Source organism: Engraulis encrasicolus, chromosome 3, assembly GCF_034702125.1.
Source record: "Engraulis encrasicolus isolate BLACKSEA-1 chromosome 3, IST_EnEncr_1.0, whole genome shotgun sequence".
Taxonomy (NCBI): Eukaryota; Metazoa; Chordata; class Actinopteri; order Clupeiformes; family Engraulidae; genus Engraulis; species Engraulis encrasicolus.
The window spans coordinates 36,711,770-36,729,174 of NC_085859.1; the positions used below are offsets into that span (position 1 = coordinate 36,711,770).

Sequence of the window (17,405 nt, forward strand, 5' to 3'; positions counted from 1 at the left end):
TTTTTTTGTTAATGCAGCAGTTTTGAATTTGTTTTGATTGTCATTTCGTCTTTTTCTCCTTCCTTCCCCTCTTCTCCTCTTCTGTGCGGACTGCTGTGTTTGACCCACCCCCCCCCCCCCCCCACCCCCCCCCCCCCCCCCCCCCCCCCCCCCCCCCCCCCCCCCCCCCACCCCTCACCATATACCACCCCTCCTACCCACCTCAGATGCTCGCTCCTCAACAGGTTGCAATCGTGAGCTAAGCTGTGCGCCGAGACAGACAGAGAGAGACCACGCGGCGCAAGAGGAGAGCGAGGAGACATCAAGAGCGCGGAGAAGAACTTCCAAGTGCGGACGTCGTCCAGCCGTCGTCCACCCGCCGCCGTCTGTCCACCACCGACCGCCCGTCCGCCATGTCTCACCTCCTGCACATGGAGATCCCCAACTTTGGCAGCGCGGTGCTGGACAGCCTGAACGAGCAGCGCCTGCTGGGCCAGCACTGCGACGTGGCCATCATGGTGAACGGACAGGCCTTCAAGGCCCATCGCGCTGTGCTAGCCGCCAGCAGCCTATACTTCCGTGACCTTTTCAGGTTAATACCAACTGTACCCCCCCCCCTAAGAGGCTTTGACACCGGGCCAGTTATAAGTTTGTTGTTACCAGAACGGTAATGACCAAGTTGTAATGTATTAGTAAAAGCTAATGTCGTAGTGGTGTAGCACTATGGTAGCAAAGGTTTTTCGTCATGGTAAACGGACAGGCCCTTGAAGGCCCATCGCGCCGTGCTAGCCGCCAGCAGCCTCTACTTCCGTGACCTCTTCAGGTTAATACCGTACCCCCCCTGGTAGCCTTTGCTCTTAGATTCAAGTCTTATAATGCACTCTGTTATGCCTGGAGAAGGGTGGACTGTTGGTCACTGAAAAAGCCATAGTGCTACCCTACACAACATTTAACATTAAATGAATGCTTTGATCCCTTAGCGTAGAGCCTAAGTCATAAACCTACTGTCACCAAAATTGTAATGGCTATGACTTAATATGTTCCTTAAAGCTCTCTGTAATAATGTCATAGCGATGTTGTTAAGATGTAGTTAAGTATTTCCAGCAAAAAGTGAATAGGCCCGCCGGCCACTCCATCCAAGAGGCTTTGACACCGGCCCTGTTATAGGTTTGCTGTTACCAGAATGGCAATGACGAAGTTGTAATGTATTACTAAAAGCTAATGTCGTAGTGGTGTAGCACTATGGTAGCAAAGGTTTTTCGTCACGGTGAATGGACAGGCCTTCAAGGCCCACTGCACCGCGCTTGCCAGCAGCAGCCCCTTCTTTGGCAAACTCTTCAGGTTATTACCCCTAGCTGTAGCCCTTTGGCGCAGATGGGATGGCCAGTGAACACATTCACTGTTTTGCTGGAAAAGCTCAACTCCATCATAACAGCAGTATTGCTATGACAATTAAGCCTTTTTAAGTAACCGATTACGAGACAGTTATTACCAGTTTGGTAACAAGATGCATTTAATAGGGGCTCTGCAAAACTGAAAGGGAGTTGTTGCTCATCCCCATTGTCTGCAGAGGGATTTCTGGTCTTTTTTATCATTGGCTTAGCTAACTGGCATATCCTATGCTGTTCTGACAATTCTTTGCTTTTTGATGTTATATCTTTGACCTAGCTTTTTTTCAGACTTTTGACTTTGACTGCTTGGCATGACAAAAAATATGCCAACTTTGTGTTTTTTTTTTTAATCAATCTGTCAGAGCAAGTTGAGCTGTATATGGATTGTGCTATTCAAATACAGTAATTGTAATAATTACTATTTGTCACTGCATTAATTACTAAATTACTATAATATATTGTTATTGCAGCGGTAGCGGGCAGGCCCTGTTCGAGCTGCCCTCCTCGGTCACGGCCTCCTGCTTCCAGCAGATCCTCTCCTTCTGCTACACGGGCAAGATGACGGTGTCGGCCAGCGACCAGCTGATGGTCATGTACACGGCGGGCTACCTGCAGATCCAGAACATCGTGGAGCGCGGCATGGACCTGATGTTCAAGGCCAACGCGCCGCCCTACTGCGACTCGCAGTCCATGCCCGGGGGCGACGAGCCGCCGCTGGAAGGGAGCAGCCCGCCGCAGCTGCCCGACAACCAGCAGCAGGCCACGCCCACACTGGCCGCCTGCGACATCAAGCAGGAGAAGGTGGAAACGCCGCTCTGCTCCCAGAGCGAAGAGACGCCGCCGCCGCCGATGCGGGGAGGGCTGGGCCTCCTGGGCGGGGATGACGAGGGGAAACGAGGGTCGGTGTCCCGGGGCGGCTCCATCCACAGGGGGAGTGCGCTGTTCTACAGCAGTGTTGGGGCCAACGGGGGACTCCTGGGGGTGTACCCTTACGACCTGGTGGCCGGGGAGAACACCAGCCCTGGGGCTTCCAGCCTGCCGGCCACGGACAGTCCCACGTCCCACCAGAACGAGGATGAAGACCTGGAGGAGGATGCGTACGACGGGCTACCTGGTGGCAAGAAGCTCTACGGTTACTCCATCAACCCCTACACCAGTAAGTGTCTCCTTGGAGGTGTTGGAAAGCGCGACCACCATCTTGAGGTTCACCTCTCCTCACCCCATATCATCTGGAATGACACGTTTTTCCTCTTTCTCCAATACTCTCTCCTTCTTCATCTTCTCCATCCTTCCTCTTCTTCTTCCTTCCTCATCCCCTCCCTCTCTCTCTCTCTGTCTCTCTCTCGCTCTCTCGATTCTTTACCATCCTTTTTCACCTCCTCCAACTCTTCTACCCCCTCCTTCAGTGCAGGAGAAGATGGAGCTCTCCTCCATCCCGGTCTCCCTTGAGAGCCGTTACTGCGTGCTGCTAGGGGGCGACAGGGAGGCACTGCCCGCCAGCCTCATCAGCCAGATCGGGTACCGCTGCCACCCTGCCCTTTACACGGAAGGCGATCCGGGGGAGAGGCTGGAGCTGATCGCAGGTAAGCCACAAGTCCAGACTGAGACACCACCACCTACGTCCAGACCCAGGCCAGACGTCTGCTCGGATGGCCACTGTCACCGATAAACAGCCATCGCAGCACAGCACAGCAGCAGCCAGCCAGCTGTGTACATCAGTAGCATTTCAATGAGGCTGAGCAGCATAGGCAAGCAGAGAGCAGACTATCTAATGGGTCGATGGAAAAGGGACAGGCTGGGCTGCAGTTAGCCTATTGATGAAAGCACACAGAGGGGCTGGCTGAGTTGACAGTGCTCTATAGTTGCTCCCTGGGAGGCAGGCAGGGTTTTGGGTGGTGGCTAAATGGTGTCTGTCTGTCTTCTCATCTCCAGCTCCCTCTCCCTCTCCTTCTCTGTCTCTGCCCCAGGCTCTGGCGTGTTCATGACGCGAGGACAACTGATGAACTGTCACCTATGCGCCGGTATCAAACACAAAGTGCTGCTACGGCGCCTCCTTGCTGCCTTCTTCGACAGGTCTGAAGAGACACTTCCTCTCCCCTTGCATTTTAAAAAGGCATCTCACACCTCGTTTAACACTGCGTTGCCATCCACCGTTGTTTGTTTATGATGAGGCACGTTTAAAGAGGCATGTTTAGCAGTGTTGTGCGGACGCAGGACGGTCAACAACGCATCCTGGCAAAAACAAACATCTCGTGTTTCTCTCTATTGCTGTCTGACGTTGGTTGCTACCGCATGCGATTTTTGACTGGGCTAAATGCCACACACGCCCTCCAGTGGTTGACTCTGGTATTGTCCTCACAGAAACACACTGGCTGACAGCTGTGGAACTGGAATACGCTCCTCAAATTGTGATCCAAATAGAAAGCCTCTAGACAGCCGAATTTTAAACACTGTAAAACGTGAGTATTTGAGGAACTGGATTACATACAACTGTAAATTAAATTGTTGGTCAACACATTATGTCGGTCATGTATTCTGTAATTATTTTGTAGTTTAACTGTCAAAACAAATACACGTGTACCTTTTTCCATTGCAGCTTATTACAGTACACATCAAATAACTAACCAACCTGCGACTGTTTTCTGTGTTTTCTTTGTTGTCTTTTCAGTTTACTGTCAGAATTTCGCTCCCAACTTCAAGGAGAGTGAGATGAATGTCATCGCGGCAGACATGTGTACCAACGCCAGACGCGTGCGTAAACGCTGGCTCCCCAAAATCAAGTCTATGCTGCCCGAGGCGATGGAAGCGTACCGGAGCGCTGTGGTCGTGGGACCTGCGGACACAGCACCGGCGGCAAGCACCACCTTTCCCTTCGAGGCGGAATTCAAACACCTGACGACGTCCAGTCTCCAGGTGGAACCGCACCTGTATGGAGACGCGCGCGACCCGCTTAGAACTCTCCCCCACTTTCCCGCCCAGGACGGCAAGGCCCCCGCGAGCGAGCAGGAGAAAACCGAGACGACAACTAAAGCCAGAGAGGAGTCGGATGAGGGGAGGAGCAGTTCAGAGGCCACGGAGAAAGGCGTCCTCAACATCCACTCCAGCAACAAGAAAACCAACGGAGCCAGCCCGTCACCCCCAGCAAAGGCGCACAGTAGCGAGCAGCCCCGGGAGAAGACGGTCCCAGAGGAACAGTGAACTGCATTCTCTCCAGATCTCCTTCATGCTCCCCCCAACCGACACTCCCTCTCCTCCCCGCGCTACTCTTCTCCAAAACTACCGTACTGCTAATGTCAGAGAAACTCGTGCAGAGCTGCGCAATCAAGCTGCAAGGACATTCAGAAGCAAACTAGGCCTAATGTATCACAGAGCAAACTGCTGTAAAGTAACCGTAAACCTTCGCTTTACAGACAAAACACTGTAAAGCAACCGTAAAGTTTAAACATAAAAAGGCATAGAGCTACGAATCCAATATGCTGTCATTTATCATCAGTAAACACATAGACAGACACAGGAAGAAATTTTCTTTCACCCTCAAACACACACATACACACACACACACACACACAAACACACACACGCACGTGCACAAGCATACACTGCAGGATACACACAACACACAAATGAATACATGAACACATACACACACACACACACACACACACACACACACACACACACACACACACACACACACACACTCACACACACACACACGGCTCAGAAGTTTACACTGCACCCTTACACGCATACACAAAGCACTCAAGTTTACACGGCACCACACACACATGCACGCACGCACATGATTAACAAGTTTATACTGGACCCTTACACGCATACACAAAGCACTCAAGTTTACACAGCACTCACAAACACACACACACATGCACACGCGCACACGCACACGCACACACCGTACACTCCCTGACTGCCTGTGCAGGATGGTGCAAATGCATGTGATGCTCCCGCAGTCATACTCGGAAAAAGCGCTCTCAGAAACATATATACTCAACAAAAGGGAACCGGGACACTTGCATGGGAACCTGCTTTAAAAAAAAGTCTTACAAAAAGGGACTGTGGTTTTGCTACATACACAAGACGTGTTCTCTCAACACTGGTTTATCTGTCGTTCCGTTTCTGGAAAGCTGTCTGTCGATGACTATCATGAGAAGAAGAGTGAGTGTGGGGGACTGTTAAAGGACTGTTAAAGCTGCATTTTTTTTGCTTTCGGTGTGCTTTTTTATATACGGGGCCTTGTGTAATTTTACTCAGTATGTATCCCAGAAAGCATCCTGATTGTGGAGGTGATCCAACCAACCCTGGTCCGGAGCTGAACGGATCAGTCGGAGGGCCGGAATGTAATCAGGCCGTGTAGAACGCCAACCGATCAGGGTCAAAAAATGTTTTTAAGAATCTTTTTTAAAGATTCAAAGAGTCAGATTGATTTCAGAGCCGATCAGGGTCAAACTTAAGAGTCATGAAGTTGGTTTCCATCCGAAATCAACTGTGTCTCTGAAGCACGAGATCGAATTGAGGTCTGTTCTAGAATTACCTCACATGAGGATGAGATGATGTTTTTAGCACACCAGCCGAAGGGTCAGCTTTGTTCTAGAGCTACCCGAGAGAGAGAGGAGTGTCAGATACGATACTGTATGTTCCAGAGGGTCAGCTTTGTTCTAGAGCTACCCGAGAGAGAGAGGAGGGTAAGATACAATACTGTATGTTCCAGAGCCACCACAGATGAGGGTTTTAAGATTCGATTCAAAGGAATGTAAAAGCTCTTTTCCACTGTCGATTTTCTGGTAAGTCTGCAGCACCACACAGCGCGACTTGGCCACAACTTTTTGCTTTTCGAATAGGCACGACACAGCAAAAAGTGGCGTCCGAGTCATACTGTGTCGACCTGTAGGCCAACCAGAAAAACGGCAGTGGAAAAGAGGCATAAGCTGTGTTCTAGAACTTCTCCAGATCAGGGCCATGCAGAGCCACCAATCCTGAAGTCAGAATACTGTTCTATTGGTCAAGTCAGGTTCAAACAAACCCAGAACTACCCTGTAGTAGTCAGTCTGTGAAGATTTGTGTTCTTCCAGGTCATGTTATCCAAACGGGTTTCGTTGCAAGCCACCTGACTTCGTTCTTGGTGCTTGAAAGTGCAGTCAGATGGGCTCTATACGTTCTCAAGATGAGAGGTGGGGGTATTCCAGAGACACAAGATGTCTGATGCCCTGCAGGCTTGGCATATGAATGGTGCCTGTATAGGGACGGCAGTGTTGAACTGTGTGGGGTTATGGTCTCTGTCGGGCTCTTCGCTATGTGGAATAAAGGTTCAATTTCTGTTTCCATCTTCCCATTGTTTTCGTGTTTGTCGTGTGTGTGTGTGTGTGTGTCTGTGTGTGTGTGCGCGCGTGTGCGTGTGTATGCGTGTGTGTGTGTGTGCGCGCGCGCATGTGCGTGCATGAGCGTGCATGTGCGTGTGTATGCGTGTGTGTGTGCAGGACTGCTGACAGCTTTGATTGGGTCCAGGACAAAGTCATCTGAAAGGGACCCCAAATCCAGTACAAACAATGTATTAAGGACACAATTCTGGGGGCCCCGTATCCCTGGGCCCGGGACAAGTGACCCCTTTCTTCTCCCCTGTCGGCTTCCTTGTGTGTGTGTGTTTGTGTGTGTGTGTGTGTGTGTGTGTGTGTGTGTGTGTGTGTGTGTGTGTGTGTTTGTGTGTGTGTGTGTGTGACTGTTCCTGTATATTGCATTCAGTAGCTCAGCCTATCTCCGGTTGGCTGCGTGACACAACATCATTTTCAATTTCACAGTAGATTTAGTCAGAGGAAAATATTTTATTTCAATCTGTCTTGCATTTAACACTTTTTTATATAGACGTCAGGGTAAGCATTTGTAACAGCATGTCATATTTGTACAGTTGTTCTCCATGTTGTATTTTGCCACCTTCCTTCTCCTCTCTATAAGTGGGCCAGTTCCTCTCCGCTCTTCACACACTTTAGCCAGAGTTTTTCGGTGTCCTCCACGGACAGAGTATCTCCTTCAACTCTGCAAAGTTAAAAAAAAAAAACGATATCAGTCTCCTCCAACTCCTGTGCTCACTGATAACATTGGCGATAACAGACACTACAGATAGCACAGCTTCTCCAGCGAAGTATTGCGATAACACTCTTATAAAGGGTCTTTAGAAAAAGCTGTGCATGAAGGAATTTTCATGAAAAGAAAAGTCACACAGTCTCATAGTCCCAGTCTGCAATTCACATCAACCATAATTCTGTTCACTTTATTGGGCAATGTCAGATTTTTTACATTTTCAGCGCAGTGCCAACTGACGCATTGTAAACATTTTACTTTTATGTCTTTCAAGCACATTAATTGTCCTCCACACACATGCACACACCTTTTGGTGGTATTGTGTGGTGTTGAAACTGTGATCTAACTGATATCTCTGACAGCCCTATTAAGGTTATGTTGTCTTGTCTTCAAGTAAGCATGAAATTATGCATTTTGACAGAACAGTGGAGGAGACACAGGAAATGAGGGGCGATAGAGAGACGGGGAAGTATCGGAAAATGACCCAGGCTGAAATGGAATCCGGATCGCCAGCGTAGTAACCCAGTGCCCTACCGTTAGGCCATGGCAGGGCCAATGCATTTTATAGATATCTAATATTTAATAAATATCTATCCTCCAGTTGCTTAATCTGAACTTGGGCGTAATGTCTCAAGGCTCGACGTTGTTGAAGACGTGTCAAAACATGAAAAGTTTAGAACATGAGTATGGAGCTAAGATGCTAGAGAAGGGTGGTTTGGGTTTCTTGTGATGTTTGATTCCTCCACTATCCCTTGTTTCCTTCATTAATTCCTCCACAGGAGGAGGGACATGAACGGAGGAGACAAGAAAACGAGGATGTGAGGATGGAGGAATTATGTAATGGAGAGTACCAAGTGTATGACAGGTAGTGATGGGAAACTTGGATTCATTATATGTCCAGTTCAGCCAGGCGATTGATAATGAACTCTTAAAGGGATATGCCACTCCCAGGTTAAATTGAGTGTCTTCCCGCAGTCCTGGCTTCACTTGGTCATTTCAGTTTGGGAATTATTTTCCTGTGCATGCAGATAAACACAGCCCAAGTATAGACAGGCCACCGCTGCAAGGCGCAAACACAGCGGAACCTTATTGGGAAACCCTCTGCTTTGGCTGTGTTTTTCCGCATCAGGAAATAGTCCCCAAACTGAAATGACTAAGTCAAGCCCACTGTGTTGATTTGGTCATTTCCACTTAGTGTGAATGTACAGGAGACATAAAGTAATTGGGAAAAAATATAGAGTAAATTAATTCACTTTGGCCAAAATCTTTCGATACAACTATACGCCAAACTGAGCTATGGTCAGTGGATTGGAACAATGGCTGGACCACCTGCCACCTACCACCTGTCAGCTAAATGTAAAATGTAATTTAATGGATCCAGGTTGCCCATCGCTGGGACAGGTTAGTGAGCACTGCAGCAAGGAAACATGAAGCTCACCTGGTTAGACAGGTGAGGAGGAACTGTGTGCAGGACCTCCCCACGGGGGTTCTGGTCTTGCAGTGGTGATCGTAGTTCTGGTTCTGGTAGTGTTGGAACAGGTTCAGTTCCTCCAGGTCCAGTCTCCACTCCCGCAGGACGTGCTCGGGCAGGCACGCCGAGGTTTCTGGGAAATCCACGTCTCTGACGGCCCTCGTCATCTCACAGTTCTTCAGCTGCTCGCTCTCAAGGCGGAACATGTTCCACACACACCGCCTGGTTTGGGTATATGGTATGTTTTCGAGTACACAGGCATGCATGCATGTGCGCATGCACGCGCGCACGCACACACACACGCACGCACGCACGCACGCACGCACACAGTCATACACGCACGTGCATACACACACACAGTCATATGCGTGCACACGCACACACACACAGTTATACACCCGTGCATACACACACACACACACACACACACACATAACTCTCACATCAGGGAAAGTAGAATGTTTGCATTTGTGAATTTGTTCTCCCTGATCTGCCAATCACAAACACAAGCATACCAGTGACAGTGATCAAGTACAGACAACAGCAACACACATACACACGCACACGCACACACACACACACACACACACACACACACACACACACACACACACACACACACACACACACACACACACACACACACTCTAAAAACATTTTGTGAAGTGTTGCTATAATGTGCATGTTGAGTGAAGTTCTATCTATTTTTAGTTCTTGATCGTAATTAGTATTCACTGTTGTTGATGTGTACAGAACTTCTCATAAGGCAGCAAAACTAATTGCACTCTGGGGACATCACATGTAAAGCTAACTTTAAAATCCTTGAGATCAAGCGGGCTTACTTTTGTCATAAATATGTTGCACGAAAAAGTAATAATAATAGTGGGAGATTGTCGATGTTGCCTGACTTTCAAATCTCTGTTCGAGACTTGGTCTGACCCCTTGCATAACGATGAACGTTTCCCAAACGGCATGGTTGACTTGCCTCCCACATTTTGCTAAGGATCAAGGCCAGAAAAGTCTGTGCCAAAGCTTAAACCAAAAGATCTTCTTAGTCCCAATAGAACGTCTCTACTAAAACCATGTCACTGCCTTGAACACGCCTCTACCCAGGGCCATTGGAGCTGCTCAAAGTTGATTGGTTTGAGGTTCACACGTGTCGCTGCTAGTTACTCACTCAGCGAGTGAAGTCAATAGAATGTCTATGTGTTCCAGCGAGACGAGGAGGCGAGTTGGCGAGGAGTGTACAAGCGATGCGATGTGGGCGGATTCCGAGTTTAAAATATTTTAACTTCGAGCGAGGCGAGTAAGCGAGTAACCAATTGGAATGCAGAGTTCAGTTAACTGATAGAACTTCTCGCTTGTGCATTGGCAGTTAAAGCCATGGGAACGTTTAGCGAATGTTCCACAAGTGAGTTAGCGAGAGAGCGAGAAGCGAGTATTGTATGTGAACGAGGCTTTAGGCCGGGTCTGACTCCATCATGTCTATGGGCATGTGGTCTGACCTGAGGACCTCCAGGGGGGCCAGGACACCGCTGGCGATGGAGGCCGACGTGGAGTCCCTCATCTGGGCCAGCAGGATGTTCACCGCCCAGCACACCCTCAGCAGCACGTCCACCAGCATGGAGCCATAATACAGAGCCTGGTGCACAGACACGCATGGGCACGCACACACACACAGACATACATAGGCACGCACGGACACACACACACACACACACACACACACACACACACACACACACACACACACACACACACACACACACACACACACATGCACACAGGCACATACACTGAAAGCGAGAGAGAGAGAAAGTGTGTGTGTGTGTGTGTGTGTGTGTGTGTGTGTGTGTGTGTGTGTGTGTGTGTGTGTGTGTGTGTGTGTGTGTGAGAGGTAAAGGGCGGGTTATGCTTCCTACTTGTGCCACAGAGTGAGCTTGTCGCAGCCATGATGCAGTTAATTTTGGTTTATGCCCTGTTTTGAAGCACGGTCTGCGCGATGTCATTCCACGCTGAAACTGCCTTCAATACAAAGAGTAAACTAGACGTGTCGGTTGTTTTTTAGCATCACAGACTCGACGAGAATGAAAATGAAACATTAAATCTTTATATCACGTGCATGTTTGATCGCACTGGCAGCCACAGTGGTAGTTTGGAACAAAGAAGTGGCTCATTTGTCGAGGACGAAGCGGAATGTTTCCTCGACCTCGGAACCACTGTTCAACTGTCCAAATAACTTCAGCGTCGTAACTTGCAAGCGCATGTGTTGTCTTTGGTTCGTGTAAATAAATCAAACAACAAAGCACGGGCAACTTATTCAATGAAGAGCTCACAGTCCGTAGACCGACGAAGAACAAGGAAGTAGCGCTTGTTCTCGACTCGAGGACAGAGCAGGCTGGTCGAGAGGACCAATCAGAGACCTATTTTCGCCCTTTCACGCCGTCGCTCCCTGCGTCGAGACACAATTTTGGGGAGGTGCCCCAGAGTACCTGCGTGATGGGGGGGGCTTCACTACGTTAACTGCGCGGCTCACTGCATTACGACGCAGGGACGCTGGACTGGAGGCATAAACCACCCTTAAGTGTACGTGTGTGTGTGTGTGTGTGTGTGTGTGTGTGTGTGTGTGTGTACACGTGCTTGCGTGCATGATTGCGTGAATGCGTTCGTGTTTGTGTGTGTGTGTGTGTGTGTGTGTGTGTGTGTGTGTGTGTGTGTGCTATACCTCGTGTGTGTAGAGCAGTTCCTTCCTCAGTAGGCCATGGCCCTGCAGTAGAGTCCAGTCCATCAGCAGGTCCCAGCTCACACACACCAGCACGCTGAAACAGGTGGAGACCGCCCACAGGTACACACAAACGTTCACCTCCCACACCTGGCCCAGTTGCACTGTGGTGCACACACACACACACGCATGCGCACGCACACACACACACACACACACACACACACACACACACACACACACACACACGATTTGCTATACTGCTTTATTACATGATATTGCACTTAGATGATGCTGTTATCCAAATCGACATACAGTTATTTAGGTTTAGGCATATGGTAATGCTCAGTCTCTGGAGCTATGTGGGCTTAGGTGCTCAAGGGCACGTCGTGGACAATTTTGAATTCGAACGTGCAAAATGTGATTCCAAAAATACTAGTCTTCCCAATACTATTACAATAGTAGGCCTATACACTTTGACATGGCTCCAAAACAACACCTTATGGCAGCACTAGGGGTGTAAATAATCATCGACATGTATCAATATATTGCGATATAATCTGACGATTGAATCGAATCGCATCATATCAAATAATATATCAAATCGCTGGCCCCTGCACAATGCCCTACCTCCATAACATAATAGAAGTGGAAAAGTAATCGAAAAAAAATGTAATCGAATTGAATAGTATTGTATCGTATCGTGGAGCATTCTTAAGTAAAATAATTGAATCGCATCGAATAATTAGATATCATTATTGAATCGTATCGTCATGGAAGCTGTGATTTATAGTTCTACCTCTGGCTCTGTTGTAGAGGCCGGCGAACATGACCATGAGGAAGACGGTGGAGTATTTGCCAGCGTTGAGCAGGTGAATGATGTCTCTGGTGTCCCAGAACTGCCGGAGGCACTGCACCAATCGCAGCCAGGGAGGGAGGCACTGGATCAGGCAGGTGACGGCCAGAGAAGATACCTGCTCTGGAGCACGACAGAAAGACACCAATCAAGTCACATCTTTGCACACCTATAGACGGACCTTGGCTACTTCACAATGTCAAGTGTTCTTGCCTTGCTAAGAAGTGAAACTCCTGGTGATTGGATACTCTGCGAAGTTCACCAAAGAGTATCCAATCACTGGGCGTTTTCACGTCCTAGCAAGGCTAGAACACTGGGCATTGAGATAGAGCCATTAAGTCTTTGGAAAGCAAAATGTCTGCCAGAAATGCGAGTTCCAGCCAGGTTGCAGTAATTGATTTGCTGATCTCAATGTGGAGACCTCTAACTAATTAGGGGAATCACATGTGCTGGGAATGTAATCAGAAAGTAAAAACCTTCTACTTATTTGTGGCTATCTTTTCTGGGCTTGAGGTGTGTGGTTAAGTACAAAATCTGCAACCTTTACAGTAAAAGCAGTGACTGGGTTGTGCACAAACAGTACAAATGTGTAGAATAAATGCAAAGGGTTCATCCACAATTTACTTAATCTGCATGCAATTAGAATAGAGTAGGCCTTCTTGAAGAGCACTTGCTGTAAACCAATATTTCACCAAAGCGCCTCACTTTACAATAAAATACCGAACAGTCTGCATTGTCGGTCACGGTCACAAAAGAGCACTTGCTGTAAACCAATATTCGACCAAAGTGCCTCACTTTACAGTAAAATACTGCACAGTCTGCATTGTCGGTCACAGCTCACCGGCGGGCAGGTAGTCTGACGTGTCACTTCCTGTGTTGCCATAGGAACAGAAGAGATGCCACAGGTCCAGTAGCAGTGGGCTCAGGCTGTTGAGCTGGTCGGAGAGCCAGCAATCAGCAAACGCCACAGGCCACAGAGGAGCAGTGACCACCCGCAGCTGGTCACGCACAGGAGAGAGAAGAGAATGTTGTATGTCACTCGCTTTCATTACAGAGTTTGACATTATAACAAGCAGTAATAAGAGGAATACATATCATACAAACTACAGAAAGTACACTTGTCCTATTACGTGTAACAATAACTCTATTGACACCATACACCATAGAAGAGATGAGAGTAGCAGAGGAGAAGGGAAGAGAAGAGAAGAGAAGAGAAGAGAAGAGAAGAGAAGAGAAGACAAGAGAAGAGAAGAGAAGAGAAGAGAACGCAAAAGAAGAGAAGAGAAGAGAAGAGAACAGAAGAGAAGAGAAGAGAAGAGAAGTGAACGGAAGTAAAATACAACGAGGCATTGATGAGAAATAATTAATCTCAAAGGCAGATATGAGTCAGACCTTGATCGTCACGGACCATTACCCACTACATGTTGAAAGAGAGCTAGACCCCTGATATCCTTTAATTGCCTAGCGGACACCGCCTAGGGATAATAGTGATGCTGCTATTATATGTTGTATTTTTTTTATTGTGGTACAGACATAATGATTCATTTTTTGACTTGATGTGAACGACTAACATGTGCACCACATCAAAACATTAGTCATTATGTTTGCGCCACAACAACAACAACAAAAAAACAATGATTTGAGTGCTCCAGTCATCTCTAACCTGCTGTTTCTGAAATGAAATAGCCTTATTTTACAAGGTTACAGTCCCAGGCTTTGAGTTGTAAGATACATCCCTTTTCCACTGGGAAGAATGGATTCATGTAGGCTGTATGCCTTGAGCTAGCATACTGTATCTATACTATACTATACTATACTAATACTGTATCTGGACCTGATTTTTTTTATGTATTTTCTGATGTCTTTAAATGCTCAAAGTATTTAGCTTAGCACAACCTCCATCTAATTTGTTCTCTTTTCTTTCTCTCTCTCTCTCTCTCTCTGTCTCTCTCTCTCTCTCTCTCTCTCTCTCTCTCTCTCTCTCTCTCTCTCACACCCTCAAACACTTTTCTTCTCTTTCCTTCATTCTCTCTGTCTCTGTCTCTGTCTCTCTGTCTCTCTGTCGCTCTCTCTCTCTCTCTCTGTGTGAGTCTCTCACCAGGACGTCCCGTAGCCAGCGCCGGGCGTGGGGGTAGCAGGTGGGGGTGGGGTTGAGGAGCAGGAGCAGGAGGAGGCAGTGCAGCAGCACGGGGGGCAACAGAGGGGGCATGGTCACCAAGGGGGGGCACAGGCACGCCAGCACGCTGCAGCACCAGCACACGCCCAGAGCCCCCGCCACCTGCAGCACAAGGGGCCACACAGAGATGGGCACCATCACATCACGGGAAAAAGCCTGCACACTGGCACTGCAACAGGGCTCGAAATTAACACCAGCCAACCGGCCAAATGCTGGTGAAATTTCAGTTTGGCTTGTACAAAAGACCAACTTACTAGCCTGTGACCCATTAGTTAGTGAGTGTGTATAGCAAGATTAACATCTACTAGTAATTTTGGCTGCTGGTGAAAAAAGTTAATTTAGGGCCCTGCACTGTAATATTGTGACCAATATTGTGCAATATGGGGTTGACACAGGCAGGAGCAGGAGGCGTGGTCACATCATGGGTAAAACATGGCCATGCACAGATAACAGATAACAGTAAACATACAGTACATTTAGTGGCACACACCTGGCAACTGGATAACACACAGCGGTGGTCATTGACACAGGTCATAATATCCCCAACACAATGGTCAGACAGGCCATGAAGTTATCTAGTATGAAGATTCTGGAAGATGTTATCAACTGTTATAGTTACATACTTCAGACACATCAGACCATCAGACAGAGTTATTACAATTTTACAGTGCAGTCACTGCAGTCATAATTTACAGCTCCTTTTTACTTGTAACAGGTAACCCAAAGACATTTTGAGAATTAGAGGTGACTGGACTGAAAAACAGGGGATTTGAAATTCTAATCATAGTCCTCATAGTTCACAGAATCTACTTACGGCAGCAAATGATTCACTAAATGCTTTCAGTATTTATGACAGTGAGCTAAAGTGCAGCTGATCTTTGTTGACACCTAAGAGCAATTTGTGCACCGCTACTCATTTGTAAGCAGGGCCGCTGACAGCTTTAACTTGGCCTGGGACAAAATCATCTGAAAGGGATCCCTCCTAATAATATTAGGAATATTAGTAATATGTATATCATATAATACGCACACAATTCTGAGCCCTCAATCTTACTGGGCCTGGGCCAACTGACCGTTTTGTCCTCCCACTTTCGGTGTACCTGTTAGTAAGTGGCATCATCCCTGAAGAGTATAGGTCGAACTTCCTGTGTCAAAATGCTATATAACCTATAGCATAGTGGCCCTGGTTCACCCAAAATAGATAATGCTAACCCGGGAAACATGGTTCGTTCATGATATCCATTTTGTCCAGGAATGTAGCATAGCCACGAGAGTTCACTTTCAAATTTCAGGTTGTTCCTCTACCTCTCAACATCCTATGATAATGGAATTCATGAAGCGTGGAGTTTCTAACCACTATGCCATAAAAAAGCATGTCTGTTAACAGTAAAACATTACAGAAATGACACACCCTTTATCTGCCATGTAATTTCCAAGCGTTTAGCCCTGCAATTCTTAAGTAGAAAGTGGAGATTTTATTGTGGGGTCGCAGTCACAGTAATCTCATCTGGAACAGATGCTGATGTGAGAGGTGTTCCCCGAGAACAATTTACTGTATGTTACCTGCTGAACCAAAATGCTACTGGCAGTGTATCCCAATCTTTTTTGTCTCGCGTACCCCCTAAGCCTCTTAGTTGTGCCACGAGTACCCCTTAATTCATGTTCTATATTGTTTTCTCTGTCCTGATGTGACTGCTCCATACATTTGTTATAATAAAAGCATTTTTCCAAGTACCCCCTGCAGTGTGCTCGCGTACCCCTAGTGGTACACGTACCCCTGGTTGGGAAACACTGGGCTAAATGATTGATTATGAGGCCCAGTGCTTCTCACCTGGAACAGGTGCTGATGCGAGAGGTGTTCCCGAGGGTCCAGCTGGAAGATGAGGACGTGGTTGACCCCTGAGTGGTGCCACAGGTGCAGGCTGGCCCCCAGCAGGAGCAGGAACTCCAGCAGCAGGAAGCAGCCACGGTGGGCCCGCAGCGAGGGACTCACACGGCCCCAGTCCGGGCCCTGCACCACTGGGGGACAACCAACACTCAAGTCATTAAGACATGTGCTAAGGTGCACTACTGTGTACTATTTTTTGTAGTTTCGTTCCAGAATTCATGTGTGTGCGTGTGTGTGAGTGTGTGTGTGTGTGTGAGTGTGAGTGTGCGTGCGCGTGCGTGCGTGCGTGCGTGCGTGCGTGCGCGCGCGTGTGCGTACGTGCATGTGTGTGTCTGCACACGTGGGATAAAACTAAAAACTAAAGTTTCTTGCTTATTATTTTCCTCACTTTCTCTTCATATCGCAGCCTTTTTCTCCTTCTCTCTCGCTTTGTGAGAAGAAATGAAATGCGCATTATTCATTCATCTCCTCTCGCACTGCTCTTTTTGTGTGGGTTTGCGTGTGAAAAAGGGATGAGACACATCAAAAAACAATATTATTCATTTATGTTACTGTTGTTGTTGTTTTGCCAATTGGTTTGTCTTCCTCTTCCTCTCTCTGAATTCTGTCTGTCTGTCTGTCTGTCTGTCTGTCTATCTGTCTGTCTGTCTGTCTGTCTGTCTGTCTGTCTGTCTGTCTGTCTGTCTTTCTGACAGACAGCATGTCTGATGGTCTGTATGTCTATTAGTCTGTCTATTCTGCATTTCTATGTGCCATCCTTTGCACAGCCATGCAGCTGAGGAAAAGGATCCCATGAAATGCATGGAATGACATTGTGTGTCAAAGTGTG

General features: G+C 47.7%; 3 protein-coding genes across 3 annotated transcripts in view; 1 reads left to right on the forward strand and 2 right to left on the reverse strand.

Moving 5' to 3' along the window:
• The first annotated feature begins 392 nt into the window (after positions 1–392).
• On the forward strand, positions 393–4,868 carry LOC134446062 (nucleus accumbens-associated protein 2). The gene is made up of 6 exons (XM_063195316.1): positions 393–571; positions 1,841–2,526; positions 2,777–2,953; positions 3,338–3,443; positions 3,732–3,829; positions 4,039–4,868. The coding sequence occupies exons 1-6, from the start codon at positions 393–395 to the stop codon at positions 4,566–4,568; spliced, it is 1,776 nt and encodes a 591-aa protein (XP_063051386.1). The 3' UTR covers positions 4,569–4,868.
• A 2,432-nt stretch (positions 4,869–7,300) lies between these two features.
• Positions 7,301–10,515, reverse strand: LOC134446070 (solute carrier family 53 member 1-like). Its single transcript, XM_063195327.1, has 3 exons — positions 10,440–10,515; positions 8,902–9,156; positions 7,301–7,418 (listed from the first exon to the last, which is right to left on the reverse strand). The coding sequence occupies exons 1-3, from the start codon at positions 10,499–10,501 to the stop codon at positions 7,331–7,333; spliced, it is 405 nt and encodes a 134-aa protein (XP_063051397.1). The 5' UTR covers positions 10,502–10,515; the 3' UTR covers positions 7,301–7,330.
• A 1,138-nt stretch (positions 10,516–11,653) lies between these two features.
• The window catches only part of LOC134444614 (solute carrier family 53 member 1-like), a 26,694-nt gene continuing 20,942 nt past the window's right edge, over positions 11,654–17,405 (reverse strand). Inside the window, exons 9-13 of the mRNA XM_063193872.1 lie at positions 16,520–16,707; positions 14,611–14,790; positions 13,354–13,510; positions 12,456–12,635; positions 11,654–11,820 (exon numbers count right to left, since the gene is read on the reverse strand). Of these exons, the coding sequence (XP_063049942.1) occupies positions 11,654–11,820; positions 12,456–12,635; positions 13,354–13,510; positions 14,611–14,790; positions 16,520–16,707 (872 nt within the window). The remainder of the gene's footprint in view (positions 11,821–12,455; positions 12,636–13,353; positions 13,511–14,610; positions 14,791–16,519; positions 16,708–17,405) is intronic.